We start from the raw sequence: 24,230 nt of genomic DNA, 5'->3' as shown, positions 1-24,230 counted from the left end.
AACCCCTTCTTGCTGGCCTCTTTATATGAGGGTCAGCTAATTAAATTCCAATTCTTTCTTAGGTGCAGCAGGCCAGGCTAATCGGACAGTCAGGCCAGCTCTGGGCCACTGACCCAAAGAATGGTATCCTTTATACGTATCAAGTTAGAGACAGAAAAGATTTAGTGGATCTTGTACTTCAGGGATTTTCAAACTTTTTTCATTTGTGGATCCTTAAAAAATTTTGAGTGGAGGTGGAGACCCCTTTGGAAATCTTAGACATAGTCTGCAGACCCCCAGAGGTCCACAGATCACAGGTTGAAAACCACTGTTCTAGTTCAATTCACTGTCAATACAAGGAAATGTATCTGAGGGGGCTCAAGTTATTCCTGCCAAAATCAATGAGACCTTAAACTTACTAAAGTGACGGCAGATAAACCAGTTTCATACGGTAACAGCAATAAATAAAAAGGCAAACAATTAGCTATAGCAGTGGGAATGCATGAATGAGAGAGAGAGAGCCGTGTGCACATTTTTAGGCTCTAGTTAAGTACACGAGCATGTGTTTAAGTGCTATGCTGAATCAAAGCTGTAAATTTTATGTGAAAAATGCAGAAAACATCCATAATTGAAGGTTCAGTTTTTAGAGGATGACCGATTATTGGCAGTATGTAGAGGATGCTGTCAGCGGCTCCAGTGATTAACTTGCTACATCTTTACAGATCCACAGTGCAGGTATGATCATTGAAATTGACCCCATAAACATAGGGTTAGAAGGGACTGCAAGGGTCATCTAATCTAACCCCAATGATTTTTTGCCCCTTCTGTTTCCCCTTAGAATATCTGATTTATTGGTACTGTATTATACTCTCCTCTTATTTTTAAATGTTGGTAGAGACTGAGATGTTAATATTAATACGTATAAATAATTTATTGAACAATAACATATGCAAATGAATTAGATATGCTTCTCTATATAAAGACATTAATGACATTCTATTTTTTTTCCAATTAACTATACTAACTGTCCATTCCACTAAAATCTAGCTATTGTGATGAGGGGCAGGCAGGATCAGGGGAGAGTTCAGAAAGAATGTAATACAGTGGTCCCACTAATCACACTGTGTAATATTTGGTCTCTGAAAACTTACAGAGCAGTAGTCATGTGATATATAATACAGTCATATGCAGTAATAGTTCATATACTATCAATACTAATGTTTTTAAAAAATATAGCTTTAAAATAGATATTTCAAAAGGGTACATCACAATCTTATTAAGTTAAAAAATGAAACAAAAAAGCTGAAACAAAATCCTTGCACAACATAATAAAAGAATATTCTATCTTTAACTTCTGGTGGCACACTCAAGCTACACTGTTTAATTCATGTTGTCACCAACACCACTGGATGGAATTATTTCTAGGTATTGTATTGTTCATCTGGTGTTTTAATATAATTTGGTTTTAAAAGCATGATTACTTTCAGCAGTTAATTATAGTAAAGGAACACTGTCAAAGCTGGTGGCTGGTAGGTATTCTTTTTTTTAAACCTATGCTACTATGGTATATCAATTTCCCCCTGCTGTGGCTGTCTGCTCTGTATTTGATTAGATCTTATACTGAAGTGAAGGGAATCAATGATGTGAGTATTTGCAAAGAAAAGATGTAACATGTTTTGGCTTTTTTGTTACAAGGCTGCAACCAGAGCATTGATTCAGAATAGTTCAGAGTTCCTTGTGTCCCCAAACTCCAAGTGAAATCAACTGGAGTTTTCAGTATGCAAGAATTGCAGAACTTCCCTCCATTTGACACTGCTTTGCCTCCTTCTCTATATAGCAGATATTTTTAAATGACAATAAATTGGTCAGGATTTGAGGTTTTTTTCACTTCTAAGGTAGATGATATTTTTAGCCTTCCAGCTTTGGCTGTGACTGTTCATTAGTCTTTGGAAAAGTAAATGTAAACTTAAAAAGGTTCTTATATATTTTGCTTTTACATTCCAATTTGATTTGATAAAGTTCTAAACTTTAAGATCAAACTGAGTTACAAGAAAATATGCCAGGAACAATTTACACTTCTCCTCCTAAATATATTAGCAATGAAATACAAAATAAATTTAAAAATACAGAAAAGCTAAGATAGCTGGGTTCTATTTATCACATGAATACGTGGCAAACAAAGCTTGGTCTTTTGCTAATGTTATCTTACTACATTTGTAATTCATGGTAAGCAAAGATCCTATTTCTGTAACAAGTACATTTTGATAATATATATTTTATGGAATAAATATACAGTATATTAAGTTATAGATTTCAGAATAATAGCTATAGTGGATACAAGCAATACCTATATTTAAAAATACGTTCTAGGATTCTCTAGCCTTACTACTAATAAAATTAAAGTAAATCTAAAACTGCCTCACTCTATTGATGCATAATAAAATATATGGAAACATCAAGAGTAAAAAGCCAATTGCTTTTACAACTGAATACGTATAAATATAGTAACTTGCTATTTTCAGGGAAAAAATTGAAAATTATTATAAACTGGAAGTCAGATTAAAACAACTCTACAATATATAGTAAAAAGAGGTTATGGAATGTGATGTGGGAGTTTGTTTTATGTTTGTGGCAAAATTTTGAACAGATGCAGTTTCGTTGATGGACTACAAGTTGTTCATTTCTGGAAATAACTGCAGAGAAAGACTTCACCCTCACTAGCAGCCGATCTTGGCCTCCTTAGATAAAATCCTCACTGACCTCAGTGAACCAATAGGCCAGAGTTTTGTTAGAATAAGGAGTGCAAGATTGGACCTTACAAAGATTTATTCAGAATCCCCAAACTTCTCTACATTTCATAGTGTTTACTTACCATACTGCTCATTAGGAATAAAGTCATAGAAATCTTGTATCTGAAACTGCACTGTACTGAAAAGCCTGATAAAGAAGGTACCAGGTGTGTTGTGGTTCTTACTAATTTATTCTTACTCCACTTGTTCATAACTTCTTGATAAATTCAGTTATTGTGTTCTCTCTGTTTTCTTATAGCTGTAGGTTGGAATACTGAAGCACAGCTCCAATTGCTTGGTTACTGAATTCTTGATCTAGATTTTATTCTTGAGAATAACCTAGAATTAAACAAACAAAAACATTTCTCAGAGCTAACAAAAAGAATTGGGGGATTAGATCACTCATATTTTCCTTCCTTTCTCCCCAACTAAGAATAACATCAACGAGCACTATAATACTTTTAAAGATTGAGTTGGGGTGAGATTGTCTAAACTTTATTTAAAACCTTTGAAATTTTGCATTTTAATGTTTAATGGTTCCTGAAACAGTCCAGTTTAAGGTAGAAAAACACAATTTATTACACAAAACATAACCATTTATATCTGTAACATTAAGAGCGGAAAATAGGAATTTTGACTAAGACTCACAGAATAAGGATCCATCAAGCAAAATTCTGATCTCTCATGCAAAACCTCAGCAAAAGACTCTTGTTTAGGGGACCAAAGCAAGATACTAGCCTACAACTTGGAAGAGCTGGGTTCAAGTCCCTGCTTCACCAGATTTCAGAGTAGCAGCTGTGTTAGTCTGTATTCGCAAAAACTTCATGGATGACATTGGATAAATCACTTAGCTTCTCAGTTCTCCATCTGGAAAGTGGGAGTGATAGAAGGAAGTGCTATCTCACAGGGGTGTTGTGAGGATACATTAAAGATTGTAAGGCACTCAGCTACTACAGTAATTTTGGCCATATAGGTACAAAAGCGGTGAATGGAATATTCCCTACCACAGTGGAGGTAGGATGTGCAGCTAAGCACCTTTCCACCACATTATGCAATGGAACCACAGTGGCTCTTGTGCATTTTGGCTTTTTGTAGCTGTGAAAAGGCTAGGAAAACTTCCCCTCATATGTGTAGATGCTATTCAGCGTAGTAGTAAGGGATTGGTATATTAAGCTAAAACTGGTAGCAAAAAATTCTTACTTTTTACAAGAACTCTATTTTTTGGCTGATGAGAGTAAAATACAGTATGAGAGGGTGCCCAGAAAGAATACTAACTTACTGCTCAGACTCTTCCTTGTATTCCCTGCCAGACTTGTATGCCAGGCATTGATTTCTAGATTCAGACTTGGAAAAATAGCTCCACATCAAAATGTGGCAAATCCCCTACTTGCAAAGTGCATTTTTCTTGGGGTAGGGCACACTGAAGTCTACCAAGCGGTAAGCACTCTCCGCTCCCGTTGCGGTCAATGCCCAGCAGCTGGTAAGAGATGCTCAACCCTTCACAGGTTTGAGCCAAAAGCATGAGCAATGAATAGTCTCACCTACGACATATGATTTTGCTGTGTATTCTGCTGCTGTTGCTGCTGCTGAATTAGTAGTTGCTGCTGTTGCCGGCGTCGTGCTGTCCTCAGTTTTTCAAAACGAGCCTCCATCTCTTCCAGCACTTTGGGAGTGTAGCGCACGACCAACTTGACACTATCTTTAGCAGCCTTCAGGAGCTCCACGGCTTTTTCATGGTGCTCTCCTTCCACACTCTGCAAGCAAGGAGAACAGAGAGCATTCTAAAGATGCTGGTTTTATCCAGAGTCCTGCCCTCTTCTAGTACTTGCTGTCACAGAAAGGATGTCAGTGGTTTAAGCTGTTTCCGTATTTTAGACTTTTCAAATGGTCATGGGGGGGGAGGGGTACATGTAAATAGATGTATGCAAGGTTGATAGATTATCTCTCTTTGCATTTTAAATATGACGCCTGAATCATTTTTAGGTTGCATCTGAAATATGAAAATGAGCATAATTTCTGATTCATACAAAAACTGGGGGTGGGGAGAGTTTTGCAAATATACAAGCCAAAATAATGCAAAAACAACTGAATTTAAGAAAAGCATGTCAAACCTTTCCTGTGGCTACCAGATAAGAAAGTGGAATGCAGTGAGTGTGAAAGCTTAAGAGAACCGAGAAGGTTGGGCCTTTGGGAATGGCTCAACAGCCTTTCATTTGTCAGGCACTGAGACTGCATGGAGCTCAATGCAATATATAAGCCCCTACTTAACTTCAAATATGTGAGCAAGCCCACTAACTTCAGAGATTACTTGTGTTGAGAAGTTAATGGGACTGCTCACATGCATAACTGCATCCTTTGCTGAATAGGAGTTAGTATCACAAGTGCAGACCCCTTCCTGTAGTGACTGTTTGGTAGTCTACGCGAAATGAGCTGGTGCTCTCCATCCAGTTAGTACAGACAGGCATATGTACTGCAATGGGCACTTACTGCATCTTCAAGAGTAAACCAGGAGGCCAAGGGGTGAGTGATGAACCAGGACCTTACTTTTCATAATCCTAACACATGAGCATGTACATAATCCTCCTCATGCAAGTAGTCACTTTGAACTCTGTAAGTCTTGCTCACGTGAGTACAGAGTGATGCACATATTTAAATGTTTGCAAGATCATAAACTAGCCTACCCAAAAGGTCACATCCTCCCCCATCACAGGGTTTCAGAGCGCAGGTTCCAGTCCCACCCCGAATGTCTGCACTGCAATTTTATAGCTCTGAAGCTCTAGACCCACAAGCCGAAATCAGCTGCCCTGGGCTCTGACACTGGGTACTTCAAGTTTTTTTTTTTTATCAGTGTAGATATACCCTTGTTGCTAAGCCATATTTATGCAGGACTTAACTCTGTCTGAAAACAGAATTTGAATTTAGTTTTAAAAATACTGCAGTTCTATCTAAACTCTGCAGTACCAGACTGGCTTTGAGTGTGGTGGTTTGTGGGTGTTGATATTGGAAAAAAATAAAAAGGCGTGTCGCCACAGTGGGGAGGAGGTGGCACAAGTGTAGGTGAGACAAGTTCATGGTTTGTGAAATCCAAACATTTAAAATATGGCATGCAAGTGAAAGAGAGCTTTCTGACTTTTTATGATGTATGAAGGTGGCTTTTTTGTTACTATTCAGTTGGGAATTTTACCCTGGTTTCCTGGAAGACCATAAGGGTAAGTGGAGAACTCTGATATCTATGAATTGAAACATAACTGAGAGAAGTGTGGGGCTTTTTGTTTGTTTGTTGTTATTCAGACTATTTAAAACTATTGTTTTTGTTAACACCCACTTAACTCAAATAGACAACAAACAATTCAGAGGAAAGCTCTTTTGCTAAAGATTGAAGACCTCCTTCAATTAAGAGCCAAGAAACCACATCTCTGGATTCTTCAGAAAAAGCAGGAGATGAGACATTACTGAAATTTCTAAGCTTAAAAAAAATAGCAATTTTGTTGACATTTTTTCTATATAGAATTACCCACAAAAGGAGACTAACCAAATTTTCATCCCCTGACCAACCTACCACTGAAGTCAACTTTAAAAAGCAGCTTCCAGTATCTCATTTCCCACTAGCTTCCTTGGAACGTAGGTTTGAGCAGAGTAAATCCTCTTTACTGACTGCTTCTCAACATGTAACTATCTATTCCTTTTCAATTTCCTATAATTCCTTATCTCTCTTTTCCCCAAACGCCCCTTTCCTTCTCTTTCTTTCAGTTCTGAATTCTAGATTTCCAATCCTCACAAGAAGTGATATTCAGTCCTTGGAACAAGTGAGTGATAATGCCTATTTGTGAGAGAAAGCAAGGTCTTCTGTCAATGAGGTTTGATATAGTCCCTCAAAAGTGGTACTTTATCTAACTTTATTTGTGGTAGAGTACAGAGGAAAAGAAAGGAATGAGGGAGAAAACACACTAACAACTGACAGATCTCAGGGCCCTGATTAAGGGCAAAATTCTCTTGTCCGATCAGTACATACCCTTTCTCACACTTAATGCAAGTCATTTTTTGAATCTGCTGTGAAATGAAACATACTCCCAAATGTGCTTAATTTCTGATTTGTATGCTTACATTGTTTTTAAATAGTAGGTCTTCAAAAGCAGAGCTGATTTCTCTGAAAGAGGTTTTTCATTTTTTCCCCACTAAATTGCTTGACTGAAGTGCATTTCAGGAGTACAAATTGTTCCACACATTAGGTGGAATGGTGGAATTCTATAATGACAGATGATTGTCATATACATTCCAACAAACAAAAGTGTCTCAGTGCAAAAACCCTACAACCAAGATCTTCATGTGGATTGTAGACCATTTTTAAATGAATGTTTTTTTCATAAAAGAAAAGAAATCAAAGCTTTGCCACACAGGATCTTGAAGCAATTGTGTATCATGGTATTTAAAAGGAAACTATGCCCATATGCCACAAATTTCCAAAGAGAAGAAGCAGCACTAATAAAAGTCCAATATTGCAAGAATATGTTGGCATCATTTTAGGAATGTCAGAAATTAGAGAAAATTTTGCTTATTTTTGTCACTTCTAATAGATTGTGAATACTGTGTGAACAGGGCAGAACAAATATGAATTACTTCTGCTGTGGCACACTATGAGAGAGAACTTTCAAGGCAGAAGATGCCAAAAGCAGGCACATGACTTGACTTCAATGAAATGTGTAACACAATCAATACTGTTTGTCCTCTAACCTCTTGCTGGCAGCAAACACAAGAGATACATCAACAACATATTTGGAAAATACTGTCGCAAGCAAGGAATAAACTTTTAGATTAACTGATGGGACATAAGTATTTCAGAAATGTGAACATGCTTCAGAAAGCATTATATTTATATTCAAAGTTGGGGGAATGATAATTATCATTTCAGGTGCTAAAATGATGAGGTAGGACCAGGGGTAAAAGTAATTTAAATGACTTATCGGTACGCAGGGCCCTGATATGGGCCCTGCAGCAACTACCCCTTTTGCCCTCCCCCCTCGCACCCGTCAGCAGCCCTGCCGGTACAGTCAGCACTTTCTTGATGGTATGCTATGCTATACCGTACCATACCAGCTTACTTTCACCTCTGCAGGCCATTCTGTATTTGGCAGCCAGAGTGAGAAGGAACCTTCAACTAACTAACTAACTCCCTTCCATGTAGCTTCAGATGCATGACCATATGGTTTCTGAAGTACAGATTTTCTAAATCTCTTCTATAACCCTCCCACTGCAAGATCTTAAAATAGTATTAAAGTTATGTGACAGAGTACACTTTTTCTTTTAGTTGTTGTGATTATGATGATACAAATCTGCTGAACTTCCAGAGCTAAATGAAAGTAATTTGCAGAAAATAGAATTCCACTATAAATACTTGAAAAATTTTTAGGTGAGAATATGTCTAATGCACAAAATGATCAGAGCTCAAATGGAAAACAATACATGAATAGGGTATTTTAAAATTTATTTGAAAGATAATTTGCATGTACAAACTAAAAATTTGCTTAGGAGTTTTGTGGTTTGATTTTTTTTCAAAATCAATCTATTTTAATAAACCCATAGGATGTACTGAATTCCATCAGAGGAGAATGTACTCAGTGCTTACTGTGCTAGCTATATAATAAATCATTAATATGTGACATAGTCACATTGATCACTTTAAAGTGACTTCTGTTCTTGAAACTAACCACATGCAGCTCTGCATCCTTCTGCATATCACTTTCTTCCTAACTGTTAGGGGGCTTATTCCTTCACCCACTTACTTCCCTGGTCCTTCTTGCATGAACAGAGAGCAACAATAACCGAAGTCCAAAGGTGCAAACAATTAGATGTTTATTGGGGTGAACTTCCAGCAAGCATGATTCCAGTTTCCTTCCTTAGTATCCTCCTTCCCAGCTCTGACACCACAGAGCCTTACACCTGTGTCCCTGTTCCCATTCCTACCCTTAGCCAAACATGATTCCAACTTCCTTACTCCCATTCCCTGTTCCCATTTTCCCCTTTAGCAAAACATGATTCCAATTTTCTTACCCCCATTCCCTGTTCCCATCTCCCTTACCCACATGCCCATGCCCACCCCCACCCACTCACTTCCTCATTGACTACAGATTATATAGTAAAACTTGAGTTCTGCTTAGCTATACCTTAACCAATCATTTTCCTGAAATTTAACTAACCAATCCTAACATATTGTAACATGATTATGTAACCAATTATATCCCACCACCTTAATTAGTTTACACCCAGCAAAATTAATTATACAGCAGACAGGAACAATCACAGAACCAGACAGAGATTATACAGACAAACAATAGCAAAGTGGAAACTATAATGACAAGACAATACAGATGTGAGGGTTTCACATCCCAGCTATTGATAAGTGAGTTCTTGCCAGACAGGATGCTATCAAACGAAGTTTCCTTTTACATTTTCTAGGTACTTCCCTTTCTCTGGAGGTGATAGGAATACAATCCTGTCCTGATAGTGCCTAACAGCCCAATAGCACCTTATTTCAATGTGACTAGTTTGGAATGTGAGGATGTGACCGTTCACTTCCCAGCTTATGGCTGTCTCTGCTGCTTAGCCAAAGGCCTGAGCCTAAGCACAGGGCCACAAACTGTCACAGTAAGAGAAGGCCCTTACACCGGCAGACAGTGATTTCTTTCTTTTATACCTCTAGAACTAGCCAAGCGATGAGAATACACCTAAATTCTTAAAGTACAGGCCTTTGCAGACAGGCCTGAATATCTATATCCTAACACTAACGAATTCTGGTCAATATGAATCGGCATCAGCGTTGGGCACCCATAGCAATTAACACTGTCTATATTTACTGAGCAGCATATATTTACTTCACTGCTGTTATTTATAATAGGCAGCAAAGCACATGGCAAGTAGCATATTTGAATTTGCATGCAATTATTTAAGTATAAAACATTTTATTTTGTTTTTTTAAAGGGGATGGATGGCTACAGACAGTGCTGTACGCAATTGTGGTTGTGCCTGTGTAAAGGACTCAACAAGATTGTGTACATCCACTTCTCAAACCACTTAAACTTGATCGCAATTCATAGCTGCTCATTTTTGGGACTTCACCCCGGTCCCCTCCCCATTTGTATAAAGTCCTCCAGCTTAACACCATCTTCTTCTAGTTAGTAATGAAGGGCTTGACCCTGCTCCCATTCAAGTCAATGGAAAAACTCCCATTGACTTGAATGGTGCAGGATAAAGACTTAAGCTTTCAAACAAAACAAGGAGGGTGAAACTACAAAAGGCAAAGTAAACGATTATGCTACTAAATATGGAACTTGATCCCATCACAGACCTGAGTTCAGGTATTATCAACCAAAGCTAATTTAAAGGTGAGTTCGGCTGCATCCAACACCATTACTGCACTTAGTTTTAATGCATCTGTTCCTGCTGTCACTCTTAAATTCATAAGAGTTTGGCCAGAAGAGACCATTAGATCATCTAGTCTGATCTCCTGTATACACAGGCAATTAAATATTACTCAGTGACCCCTGTATCAAGCCTAATAACCTCTGTTTAACTAAAGCATAACGTGTTTGTATGCTGAGTGTTATCTGGGGGACCGCTCACTAACACCCCCTCTAATAAAGAAGACCAGATGCCAGTGCTGCTTGCTGAATAAAAGGTTGTGATACTATTTAACACCCAACTTGGCTTCCTCCCTCTTTGTTTAACAACCTAAGAACAGCAAAGAGAAAGATATTCAGAATACACATATAATTTTTTTTAATCTTGTAGCATTGGCAGGTGCTATCAAGCAGAATAAAAATAAAATACCTAATGTAGAGATAACAATAGGTAAAGGAATTGCAGATATTATACAAGAAAGCACTGTCATTACTATACCCAGGTGCGTATAATTATAGTCAAAAATCCCCTACTCAATTGCAGACAAGGAAAAGGAATCTGATTACTGGGCAACAAGCAAAGTGAGAATAGTATTGCTATTTGAGGTCTGTAAGTACAGATGTTGGATGAGAATTAGTTCTTGTATATTTATGCTGTATCCCCTGCAATATCTGACTAACAGTAGCTATGCAATAAAAGCATAACCAATGCCAAATATGGACAGCTACCTCTGTGTCCTGGCTGAGCCATCTGCGGGGCTTACTGCATACAAGGTACTTTACTCCCCTGCACACTGATCGGGTATTTCTTTTAAACTTCTGGTGAGACAATTTAAGCGACACCAACCGCTCATGCTAGGATAAGTAATACAGGTTCTGAATGCTCAGCCCTAGCTTTATGTTGATAATTATAAAGTTGGATAACCACCAACATATGAACATAAGCAAGCTGCTGATATTTCATTTTCATCTCATGTACCACTGCTGATCCATCTGTTATACTGCACCTGCTGTATATTATTTGCTTTTTCTCAGATGCAGGTGACCTGTTCACAGTGAACAATAGGTTAGCAAAACTTAGCTCTTTTTTCTTCTATTCTCAAGTTGTCTGTGAAAAGATCACTACTTCCATATTTTTTTTTGTTTTGAAACTATTCTAGAAATGTTTTGTGTGGGTATAATTCACCTCTGGATGGCTTATGAATTGTTAGCAACAGGTATTGTTTCAAGTTTTCAACATTTATAATTCAAAATAGAGGGGTTTTTTCATTAGACATGGATCACAGATATGTTTGTCTCACCTCTCCTGATGAGCATAACTCTTAGATTCATGTTTCTCGTGTGCATACTCGAAATGGTGAATTTGACATCTGTTTTCTGCAATATTAGCTTAATATTTGTTCCAGTGCACATTCCTGAAAGTAAACTTCTGTAGGCTGCTCACAAAGAGGTGAGAATATAGTCAAAGCAAATGAATTTTAAAATTTGACAGTTCACCTATTTTTACTGCATTTGTCCAGCTGTAACTGAAATAAAAAAATCTTTCCAGTTAAGTCTGTTGGTCAATTAAAACACTTAATTTCCTTTTAACCTGTATTTTTCCCTTTATCGGTTGGCAGTGATGCTAAATACCAATGAGATTATTTGATTTACCTCCAACCTGTGAAGTTCAAGTAACTTATTTGGTTAAGTATTCAACCGGAACTTGTGAAGTTGATTGATCTCTATAGTAACTCTTCTTTTTTTTAAGGAATCATACTTTTTCCTCCTTAGTGCATAGGGATGGTCAGCAAATTTTTCACAATTTCCCAAAATTTCCTATTCTGCATGGGGACAAAACTGAGGCCTTTAGACACTTTCACACACAAAAACATGGGGGCGGGGCAGAGAGAGAGAGAAACACAGACACACACACACACACACACCCTAGCATAGCCTGGTGGTTAGGACACTCACCTGGGATGTCGGAGATCAGGGTTCAAGTTTCTGTTCCAAATTAGACAGAGCCAAGACTTGAATCTGGATTTCCCACATACCACCTGGTGTCATACCCCTAAGGCTATTGGCTATTCTCTTGTTTGCTGTTTTTTTTAAACTAGAAATTCCCATCCTTGACTTGAGAAACCTTCCTGACAAAAGTCTTACCATGAACAGAAAATTAAGCTGAACATTCTTCTATTTCAAGCCTATTATGAATCATTTTGGGGTGTGATCCTATGTCCCTTTCATAGGGAGGTGATGGTCAATGGGAGATTAGGGTGGAAGTTTTGGGTGCATAAGGAATACAGGATTACAGTCTTTTGTACAGTGTTTTTAGGCAGACACATGCTATTGGAGTGTGCCATACTATTTTAATATTTTACAAAATCTACTTACTGACATTTCACCTCTGCCTCATGGATTTTAATGGGGCTGTGCAAAGGGCAAGGAAGGAACAGAATACTTAGCTTTATGCCACAATGACCTCACATTTTATGATGAGTTGACTATCACACTGAAAATGTGCCCTATTCTGAGGACAAAGATTATAACACAAAGAAAACACACTGTAATATTTATGAGGCAATTGTAAGAAGAATAAGAAATAGTGTAATCCTAACTCATCATTAAGTCTTCAGACTGTTAGAAAATTCTTTTAAAAGGGATACATTCTGCCCAGGGACTCAATGTTGTCACTCTGAAAAACTGCAGTGCAATACTTTTATTAATCTCCTGGTATGCACAGGAGAGGTGCAACAAATATGTGATAAGAAGTTATGGGGAGATCTGAGGGCAGAACTTGTCCCAAAGACACTTAGGCCTGATTCTTCTCCTCTCTATTCCAGTTCCCTTGTTTGGAGTGAAACTATTGCAAATCAGTCAGTCTGAAAGTGACTGAAAAGTACAGTAACTATATAAAATGACACCTTTTTACTTTACGCATCCCTGTATGTATTTACCATTTTAATCAAATTCATTTAAATCATGATTTAAATCACTAGTCAGGAAGACTCGATTTAATCATGGATTTCTACATAAAAGTGCATTCCTGTTGGTTGTTATAACCTTAATACATATTCTTCATATGTATTAATAGATGTAGGTTTCATTTTCAGAAGGTACGCACTATATTTTTTTAAAGTGATTTATTTTGAAAACTTTTCAGATTAGTTTTACAGCTATATCAGAAAATGAATGATTGTTTGGGTATTTCATTTACCAAAGGTAACTGAAGCAGATTATTTATGAAGTCATTGGGAGGTGAACTATCTCCAATTCAACAGGTTAATCATTAATATTTGGAGGATTTTCTTGCCATGCTGTATTAGGAGGAGAACATCACCAGACAGACATTTAAATTGTTTTATTTAACTAAAACAACAATGTTATGTATTCTGGATTTCTTTCTTCAACTGCAAACATTTAATATTTTAATAAAACAAGCATATGAATTTTGAATTTAGTTAAACATTACAGTTTTTTAAAATCAGGTTTGTTTTTGTTAAAATTGTTTTTAATTGAAATTGTTAAATATTTTTTTAAAAAACAAAAATTAAATCAACTATGTCAGCCTGGTCAACATGAGAAACTTAAAATACTGGCTACTGCAGCTAACTCAGTCGTCTTCACCTTCATTTTCCTGTTTGTTCATAATGTGGAAAAGAAAAACAAGCTTTCCTGCTTTTTAAAGTCCCAACGATTTCTCAATTTGGAATGAATTAGTCCAAAGAAAGAAAATATTCTTTCTACACCGGCAGAAGAAGCTACTGCTGTTTAAAAGTGAGATTATCACTTCAACAGTCTCCGAATCCAAATACTTAAGTAACTTTCCCCAGTTCACTGGTGTGACTTTCTTTAAACATCATCAACAAACATATATTTCTTGAATGGTTCAGCCTTAGCTCTGAAGTTTATTATAGTTGGAATTATGGAGGGATGATTGCTGGATGTCCATGTCATCGCCAACTCCTCCTCTTCAGCAGTTAAGGTTTGACCCTGGTACTGAATATTGAGAATATTTGCAAGAAAATGAGCTGGAGATAGTGCTTTGTCCCACTGGTTTTTTAAATGCTTATAATTTAACTCTGTCATTGCATATTTCTCTTTTTAAGATCTCACTCCGTTCCTTCCAAATTTCAACAGCGACAGCAATAAAACAGCTATTTCCCTGCATTTTGTTCAAGGCGACAGAAATAGGCTTCAGGGTACTCAGCATGTGTTCAACATTTCTCTTAAGCCCAATGTTGAAAACTTTTGCTGTGACAGTGCCATCTATTTTCTCACGATTTTGTTCACAAACTGTCGTCAGATTAGGCCAGTTCCTGATATAGTGCTCAAAACAGTCCACTACTGAGTTCCATCACATGTCTTGTGGGAGAGCTAGCTTGGTTCCTCCCACTTTTTTCAGAGCAGCTGCTGCAAAGTGGTTGTTCTGGAAGTATTTTGCACTTTCAACAACATTGGCCTTTATTTCTGGAACACTTAAGTCTTTGGCTAGAAGGTGCATCAAATGAGCACTGCAACGGTATGTTATTAGCTTGGGACTCTCTTCACTCTCTCTTCTTGGATAAATTTGCAGCATTGTCTGTGACCGAGCTGCATACTAGACATTTAAATTTTTTTCACAGGCACTTCTTGTAAGTATTCTGCTGTGTGTGTCAATTTCCTGATATATCAATTGTTTCTGTAAGGAAGACATTCCCTTAACAGGATCGTTGTGGACATTGCTTCACCTATCAAGACGCAGGTTAACAATTTTACCCTCTAGACCTTTTGCACACTGCTCAATTTCTCTTTCATACACTTTATCCAACAATTTGCCTGCTACATTTGCTCTGTCAGGTGGACTGTATCCTGGTCTTAATGACTGAATCATGTTAATGAAGTGTGGGTTCTAAGTCATACGAAAAGGAGAGTTTGTTGCATAAACAAACTGGGCAATTTTTTCATCAATTACCTCTTTTTGTAGTTTGCTGGTTCTTATCACAAACTTATCTATGGTTGTTTCTGGATGTTTTTTTTTTCTTTTTGCTACAGGTGATGATATACTGTGGCTATGTGACATACATGATGTGACTGAAACACTATCATTGGCAGATAACTCTGAAACTATAGAAAATGATGGTGATTTTGAAGGTGGATAGTCTTCAGAATCCTGTAGGTTGAGGATGGATTCTCCTTAACAAAATAAGTCAATGCAGTTATTTCATTATTACCATACTGTTCATTTAGTATTATTCCATTGCATTCACTGACACTCAGTACCACTTCAAAGGTGAAATTGTAAAAGGAAGATATGCCTATTTATTTTTTTATCACAACTGCATCTAAAATGATTGTACCGTAGAGTAACAACTATATTTTTTTTGCTCAAACATAAGAATTCAAGAATAGCCCAGAAGGAAGACAGGCAGTCCTTAAGAAAGAAGTATGAAATAAAAAAGTTTACCAACCTGAAGATCCTGCATGTTCAGACATGTTCCTTTCATCATCTTCAATGCAGCTTCCGCCTGACAAGGAAGACTTCTCATGATGTTGTTTCATTTGGGCAACCAGGCCTTGCATTTCTTTGTTGCACTGTTTGCATTTTGCATGCATGCTTGTCTTACCCACAGGTAGAGGAACTTCATTAAAATATTCCCAGACTGGGTCTCTTTTATGGCCTGCTGCCATTATAGGTTTTCCCTTCTAGTGAGAGAATGGTATGATAGATCTCAAATCAATGAAGTCTACGCTCAGAAAGACCTCAAGACTTCTGGAATATGCTGCTCAAACAGTTTCAGTTTTGTTTCTATTGTCGGTCCCTCTCTTCTCACATTTATCTCCAGACTTCTTCTCCTTGTCCAGATCTATTCTGCTGCCAACAATCTTCTATTCATTGAACTTTTTGAAACTTTGCACTTTTAGAGAGAGGTAAGGGATTGACTCTATGTACACAAATTTGCAGAGGGGCAATAGGGTTGAGGTCTGTTATTTCTCACCTCTATATATTTATGTATTTAAAAACATTTTTGCTGTTAACAAGCATGTTACCTATGGAGACACAAATCCAGAGTTCGAGAACTTCAAAACTAAACATCTCTGATGGTATCTTCTAGACTGAGCACTGAGACCCATTGGGTAGATAGAAAGACTAACTTAAATAATAGATACAGAAGACCCTGGGACCCCATAAGATGGGGTCCCTAGTCCATGAACTATTGGAACTCATTTACAAAACTTTTGTTAAACATTACATGAATATATTGTCTCCTACTACAGAATTAGAATTTATAATCCCTATTCCATGATGAGACATTATAGCGCAAAGATATATCTTAATTAAAACTATCTCTAGATAGGTTTTTTTTCCTCAAAAAGCATTTTATCAAAAAAATCCGATTTAAATAAAATCCGACTTTTTTAAAATATATTTTTTAAAACACATTGATTTTTTTTTATCCACTCTGGTATTTACTGATATTAGCTTATTTTAGTGACAAAAATAACACACAGAACAACACAAATAAAAGAGAATGAGCTGGATTTTATTCTTCATTGTGAATCATCAACAAAATTGTTTATTTAGTTCCTTTTTAATTATAGTTGTACAAAGCCACTGAAGCCCACAAGACTGCACAAATGACACAGAGGGCCTAATCTGGCCTGTAGGACTGTTACTGGCTATGAAATACAAGAAGAAAAAAGCTCAGTTTGACTCTCCAATTGACGCACTGGCAATGACTGAAGATATCTTTTTAACTTGTAAATTGCATATATTTTATGCAGAAATCAAGACAATAAACAATGGAAATCCATAAGGACATTTTTAGAGTCACTTTTCAGAGCTGAGCCACACTGGAAGATGAAGCTCTAACAACCAATATTGTAACAAAGATGTAGTGGCACAAAGTTGTTTAGTTCACCACAAATGTACTATCTCTGGTCTCTTACTGCAGATCTAATCTTCTTTATGGTGTGCCAGCATTTTAAACCTTCATTTGGAAAAATAAAAACTCACATGAAAAAGGAAATCATTCTAAACTTTTCACTTACCACTCCGTTAACAGAAAGCAGCTGGTCTCCTCGCTTGAGTCCTCCATGTCTTTCTGCCACCCCTCCAGGAATGATACGAGAAATATATATAGGAGAGTTTTGTTCCTTTCCTCCCATCACGTTAAAGCCAAGACCTTCATCAGTCTTTGGCAGCTCCACCACTCGAGGGTGTGAATGGCCTTCACTTGCTGCAAAAGCAGCAACTGTTGCCTGGAAGAAAAGACAGTTATTTGGTCATGTAATGAGATCACTGTTAAGCCCTGTTGTTTGTTTTGCAGAAAGAATTCGTTCACATGAAAATATTTTGAAATGCTATCAAAGATTTGAAAGCACTTTACAAACGTTAAGTCTCAAATCACTCCTTTGAAATAGCTGGGGAAACAGGCACTAAGAGAAGTTAAGTGACTTGCCCAATGTCACCCAGAAATAGATCCTAAAAGGCCGGATTGCTAGTCATCTGTTCTAACTCTGTAACACATTACTTCTCTTTTTAAAGTTGCTTTGTCACTCACTTCTTTCCTTACTGCTGTGCAACACACCGATATAACCTTTTGCTGTACTTCTAATTTATGTAACTTGGATAAAGTTAATTGTTCCCTCCCCCCCCAATTTGTATGGGACTGATTATTTGGTTTATTCTTTGCCCCAAAAAAATCCTGAAGAAGGATATTTTCAACTATTTTATTAAATAGCCTCAATAAAATCCTCCTCTTGAAAGAAGCGCTGATAGATGAATAACTTTTATGACAGGGGCATGAGCTTTTATATTGTAACTGCACTTTATATAAATAGGTCTTGAAAAGTAATGCTACATAATCTTCAGATTATGAAAATATAAAATGAATTAAAACTAAATGACTATTCTCACTATAGAAAAATTACAAATATGTAAGGTATTGTAAATCTTGTATGAAGAAAAGAAAACATTCTTTATTCAGTCTTCCACTAGCAATTGTCTCTTTTTTTAATTGTAGACCCTGGTAAAGCATTAAGTAAACATTAAAAAATAATTATTTTTACTTTTCAACATATCCTCAGATTTAAAATTACTGCAGTAATTCTACGTTATGTTAATGCTTGTTCAGCATTCTAATAATGTTTATGCTTTAATTGAAGCTAGTAGATAATGTGAATATAATGGATCATTCTCAGTTATATGTACTTGCTCATGCAAACCTTGTCATCATGCGTACATTTAAATGTCAGACATGAATGCACTAGGAAAATGCAATGCAGACAGCCCAGAAATAACCAGGAAGTATTGCGATATTCAAACATTGCTCTGTAACCCTGCTGTTCTATATGAATAAGAAATGAGAATGGCAAACACTATTCAGAATTTTTCACCCTTTATTATACCATGTATCAATCATTTTTGTGTTTGCCTACGGTGTAAAAAAAAAATCATAATCTAACATAATTTTCTACATTCAGTAGTAGAACCTTTACAAATCTACATTGTTCATTTGAAGTTTCAAGAAAAAGGTTAACTTGTAAGAAAAAGCCGAACTCAATATAACAAAAATAAAATAAAAAATCAAATGTAGGAAAATATGTTGCTTACTGTACGGTAGGCTAATTATTTTAAACGTACTGGTTACCATAGGGAACATTTTTCTGAGATCCTGTAGGTGTCTTTTATACATATTTCTGATTTGTCTGTTTTTACTATTGTCGGGGGGGGGGGTGTTTGCTTCTTTTCCCCTAGTGTAGATTTACAAGGGTGTAATCACACTAAAGCTAGTGAAATTTTGCCATTGACTTCCCTGGGGGAAGGATTAGGTCTTAATGAATTATTTTCCTGAAAAAATACCATGGCTTTCCTAGAATAAACTTACTGCACGATATGTACATAACCTGTTTACCAAGTGGTAGGTAATCTTCTTTTACCATTTGGTGCACAGGGAGTTAATTCCATGATGAAGCCCTGTTGGAAGCAATTATTTTTGTTCATGCACTGAAAACACAAAGCATATTACATATTGGGAACAATATGGATTCTTCCATTGATACAGGGGAATTCACACATCGTTACCACTCACTTTTATCAGACTTACATACTTGGGCCCTGTTTTTCAGAAGTGATGGGCACCCACAGCTCCCATTGACTTCAATTGGAGTCTTCTGTGCTCAGCACCTCTGAAAATCCTACATGCATTGATTGGAGGCTAGACCACCTGCTACTTGGGATGAGCCCTATAGGAGAATTTGTCATGAAAATATTGATATTCCAGGTTTAATTCTACAGAATGAACCAGTAGATTTGCTTTTGCAAACTGATTTTTCAATAAACCACCAAATCCCATGATATCATTCTCTTTTCTTAAGCTACAGAAGCAGCACAAAGGTTAAATTTGCCATTAGGATTGTTACCTGGGAAGTAGCACTGGTTCTAGACTCTGGGCTGCCACTGATGTCTAAATTTTCTTACAGAGCACACACGAATACCTGAAACACACACGCACACAGTCAATTACTAGGTCACTTTGGTAACAGGTACTTCAATAGTTGCACAGGTCTTACCTTTGCAGTGGCCCTGGCACGGAATTCTGGGCAGCCATTAACAGTTATGGTTTCATGCATATATTGATATACCTAAAATGTTCATGGAAACAAAGAGGAATTAATTATAGGAACAAAACCTTAATTTATTTTACCCTATCCAGGATACTCTTTCCATCATAAGATGGCTTCATTGATGTTCCATTAATACAATTAGAGAATCCTGTGTTTGTTGCCCTAGCTGTACATTTAGTTTCCTTGAAGACAATCTTTGCAATCCTCCCTCTAAGCCTCCCAAAACTGCTCTCTCCCCATCTATGGGTCCACAATTTTATAGAGCCAATCCCTATTCCATCAGTGGCCACCTTCTGGCCATGTCTGCCTTGGACTGTGTCCATTGTCTCTGACAGAAACTTGTTGAGTTTCTGTGACCTCTGAACCCCCTCAAGAATTGGGAAGTCAGGAGGCGGAAGTAAAAACAAACAAACAAAAAAACCCCAATCCACTTTCCTCGTAGGGTCTGTGGAGGGAAGTCCAAATTAAATCTCAGGGAATTTAATTGTACAATGTGGGCATCGTCGCTCAGTGCTACAGTTGTCTAAGTTGGGGTGGTGTTGAATTTAATCTTCGCTGTAACCTACTGGCATTAATCTGTCATGACAAATGGTGGGGAATAAGGGATGGCAATCTGGGCAGTAGGTTAGGAATGGTTAACATTGGGGATGGCCCTTTATGGATTGGGATCCTATGTTGCCACAGAAGTTGTATAAGGTGAAGAATCCCAATAGCTGTAACTTTCTGCACAATGTTCTCTTCCTTGCTCCCCTTTCTCTTGCCCCAACCCTCCCTTTTCATCCTTCCCACTTAAATCTTCTCTCTTAAAGAATACGGAGATGGCATCTTCTCTCATGGCGTTATCCTGGGTCCCTCGGAATGGGTGCAGAGTGGAGGTGATGGAGTTCTGATACCCTGCCCTGGTGATGAACACCCTTTTTATTTTATTTTTTTAAAAAAACTAGATAGTCGGTGAGTGGCTGTTGGGAGCTGTAGATAAGCAGAGGCAGTAAAGGCTCAGGCAGCAACAGAAGAAACAGAGCCTGGGTGCCAGTTGCACTACCCCCTTCCCTCATCCCCCCTGGTAGCTCAAACCACATGCACAACTCATCAGTGTGGGTTAGAGAGGATAGTCTGTTCTACCTAGGTAGCTGCCATCTTTAGGCAACAGATGTTGGGATTCACAGGCAGCCTGGCAGGACAGAACACTGCTAGGAAAAAATTGAATTTGAAAAAAAAATTTGAATTGTGGAACATCCCACATAATGCTTAACATCTGAAAGGTATGGTTAGAATCCCTGTGCTGGAAATGGCTCAACTTGATTATCATACACACTGTAAGGAGAGTGATCACTTTAGATAAGCTATTACCATCAGGAGAGTGGGGAGGGGGGAGAGAAAACCTTTTGTAGTGGTAAACACCCATTTTTTCATGGTTTGTATGTATAAGAACATCTTCTGTATTTTCCACAGTATGCATCTGATGAAGTGAGCTGTAGCTCACGAAAGCTTATGCTCAAATAAATTGGTTAGTCTCTAAGGTGCCACAAGTATTCCTTTTCTTTTTTTGATAACCTTCTGTGTAATGTCTACAAGAAAATATTCATTAACCACATGTAACTCCTCCGTTAGCTGTTCTCTTACAAAGCCAGAGGTTTTGCCAGTTCTTGTAATTTGTCTTGAGCAAGAGTAATAAAATTCAAAAGGAGTGTCTTATTTCTGTGGAAACTTGGACAGACAATTAGTATCTCTTGTGGCTTGCCTGTTCTGAAAAAATCAGTTGGCCCCCTAAGTATTTCCAGCTGTACTGGGAAAGATCTACAGAATGCTCTTTCTGTATCTGATATACAATTCAGTATTTTTCTATAGCATTGTTTATACAGTTTCATATTGCACAGATTAATTTGTATGTATAAATGTGGAATAAATTTTACATTTGCAGTTACACTGTACCACACAGGTAGCATGTGCAGATGTGGTGGGAGAGAGAGGAAGAAGGATGCAATGGCTAAGTTTTGGGATGGAGCAGGATTCTTTTTGTTTGTTTGTTTGTTTATTTTTTTAATATGAGAGTTGAAGCTGCCCCAATGAAGAGGGGAGAATGCAATGTGCAGGTAGGTGGATATCAAGGGAATGGCAAAACAAGGGAAGGGGCTATCCAATAGATAACTGAAATTGTTTATAGAATCCAAATGTGGTAGGCACTTTCCTACAGAGTGGAGAACTCTGATTATCACCAGCATAGAAATCATACTAGGGCTAAATTCTGAACAGTAGTGTCTAATGACAGATTAAGGGAACAGGATGAAACCTTTTGCCCATCTCTTGTTAGGGTGACATTCTGACCCTGTTGAAAAGTATAAATGTACATTGACTTCAGTAGGGCCAAGATATCACCCTAAAACTTAAAAATAAATAAATAACAAACAATAACAGAGTACTGAGATCACTGACTCAGTAATCATTTTGAAACTTCCTTTTTTGTTTACATTGGGTGGAACAGGGGTTAAAACTACATAATTAGCATTGCTTTAGGTAGCTCAGTTTAGTGCTTCTAAATATTAAGCTGTAGGAATACAGTAGAACCTTAGAGTTACAAACACGTCGGGAATGGGGGTTGTTCGTAACTCTGAAATGTTCATAACTCTGAACAAAACATTATGGTTGTTCTTTCAAAAGTTTATAACTGAACATTGACTCAATATAGCTTTGAAACTTTATTATGCAAAAGAAAAATGCTGCTTCCCCCCCCTTTTAAAGTAGTTTCCGTTGAACACAGTACTGTACTGTATTTGCTTTTTTGTCTCTGCTGCTGCCTGTTCCAGTTCCAAATGAGGCATGTGGTTGACTGGTCAGTTCATAACTCTGAGGTTCTACTGTATAGGATTTACCATATCAGATCAGATTACTACCCCGCTTCAGGCATCCAGCGTCCAGTGTGTACTGTTGCTTCAAAACCAATAATGCACTGAGCCAATTACACAATGCTGTATGTTCTTCATACTCTCATATCTGTTTTATCTAGAAGCATGAGATCTGATTACCCTTACTATCATTGCTTGCACAACTACAAATGTTGCAGACCACAAATTAACAATATTTGGCTGACTTAAAGATCTATGATGACAGTGAATTGTGTTGAGAATTAACCACAGCATTCTATCAAGCTAAATCCTGAGAAGTTATTTGCAACATTGATTATGTAGCTTGGAGAAGCCAAGGGGTGGTGGGTATTCTTATCAACGTGTATATGGCAGGTTGAGGCAGAGGTACATAGGAAACTTAAGTGAATGCTGATGAGAGAACGAGGCTTTTAGAATGCATTGAGTCAATGTAATGTTTGTCTGTCTGTCTGTCTTTCTGCAATCAGACATGCAAAAGCAAGAACTTCAAATCTTTCCATTCAATGAAAATTTTTTTAAATTAGCAAATTTAAGATGGTGTTCTCTAAAGAATTGTCAGTATCACCATGGTGACCATAACATCTCTAATATAGTTCTATTCGGACAGGAATTTCTCTTGTAATTTAAAACCCTTTCACTACAAGCAGTTGATGCTATTACCCTTGAATATCAGCTTGATGAAACAAGCAAATCCAGTTACCCTACGTGATTGTCACATAATGCTTAATATAATTTGAGATTAAGAGAGATAAAATATACATCTAAATTACTTTCACATTATTAAGTTAAACAAAACAATAAAAGGATTAACTATACCTGTTCCAACAAGCCCTTGAGGCTTTTAGTATGTTACAGATTACTTGTTGTAACATCATATACAAAGCATATAGAGCTCCATAAATAACTATCAAATGTCTGTAGCCACAATATCTCTTTTATCTAAATTATCTCAGTATCACCTCAGACATTTAGATTGTATTATGCACAGAGAAATGGACATAAGCAATCCATTCTGTTGCCTATCCTATGTGTACAGATACACTAAAAATGTTCTTTGTTCTCAAGGTAAAGAAGATCATTTTTATTCTCAGAAGGGAACATGGCTTTTTTTTTTTTCCAACACACATTATATGTCAAGGACCAGAAATAGTTTTAAAAATCTTATTGCCAATTCCAACATGAGCAATACATCCAATGAAAGATTTCTTAACAAACTGCAATTCTCATAAATATAACAGAATTTTTTAGAAGACTCACCAAAGATTTACTCAGCTAAAACGGCACTCATGGCAAATCAAAGATGATGACAAAGGTACAGTACCATAATTACAAGTGTCTGAATTAATCTTTAGGGATATTTATTAAAGAGGTCTTTGAAAATGATGTCCTATGGTGCCCATGAAACACCAATCATCTCGAAAGACCATATGGGATCCAGTTTAATGTGCCATGTCTTTTTTCTCATTTCAGTGGAAAAGCAAACAGACTATAATTGCTTTCATTTTAATCTTTTTTTCTCCAACAAAAATAATGTGAATATACAAACCAAGAAGAAGTCAAATGTTCAATTTAATTTAAAGATGTTTGCCAATCTA

At 37.1% G+C, this 24,230-nt stretch overlaps 1 protein-coding gene across 5 annotated transcripts in view; it reads right to left on the bottom strand.

Annotated features, from left to right (window-relative positions):
• Nucleotides 1-2,425: 2,425 nt before the first annotated feature.
• LIN7A (lin-7 homolog A, crumbs cell polarity complex component) overlaps nucleotides 2,426-24,230 on the bottom strand; it is a 102,663-nt gene continuing 80,858 nt past the window's right edge. For 4 of the 5 annotated variants that reach the window (XM_084633576.1, XM_084633574.1, XM_084633573.1 and 1 more), the window contains 4 exons: nucleotides 19,700-19,771; nucleotides 17,177-17,386; nucleotides 4,310-4,522; nucleotides 2,428-3,107 (listed from right to left, as the gene is read on the bottom strand). In XM_084633576.1, the coding sequence (XP_084489702.1) occupies nucleotides 4,310-4,522; nucleotides 17,177-17,386; nucleotides 19,700-19,759 (483 nt within the window). In that variant the 5' untranslated portion in view covers nucleotides 19,760-19,771 and the 3' untranslated portion in view covers nucleotides 2,428-3,107. Of the gene's footprint in view, nucleotides 3,108-4,309; nucleotides 4,523-17,176; nucleotides 17,387-19,699; nucleotides 19,772-24,230 lie in introns of all 5 variants that reach the window. The other variant, XM_084633577.1, reaches the window with a different exon arrangement.

The sequence above is a fragment of the Lepidochelys olivacea genome (genome assembly GCF_965140295.1).
Source record: "Lepidochelys olivacea isolate rLepOli2 genome assembly, chromosome: 1".
Taxonomy (NCBI): domain Eukaryota; kingdom Metazoa; phylum Chordata; order Testudines; family Cheloniidae; genus Lepidochelys; species Lepidochelys olivacea.
The sequence above is the reverse complement of the archived record's forward strand: the minus strand, read 5'-3'. Positions and strand labels throughout refer to the sequence as shown.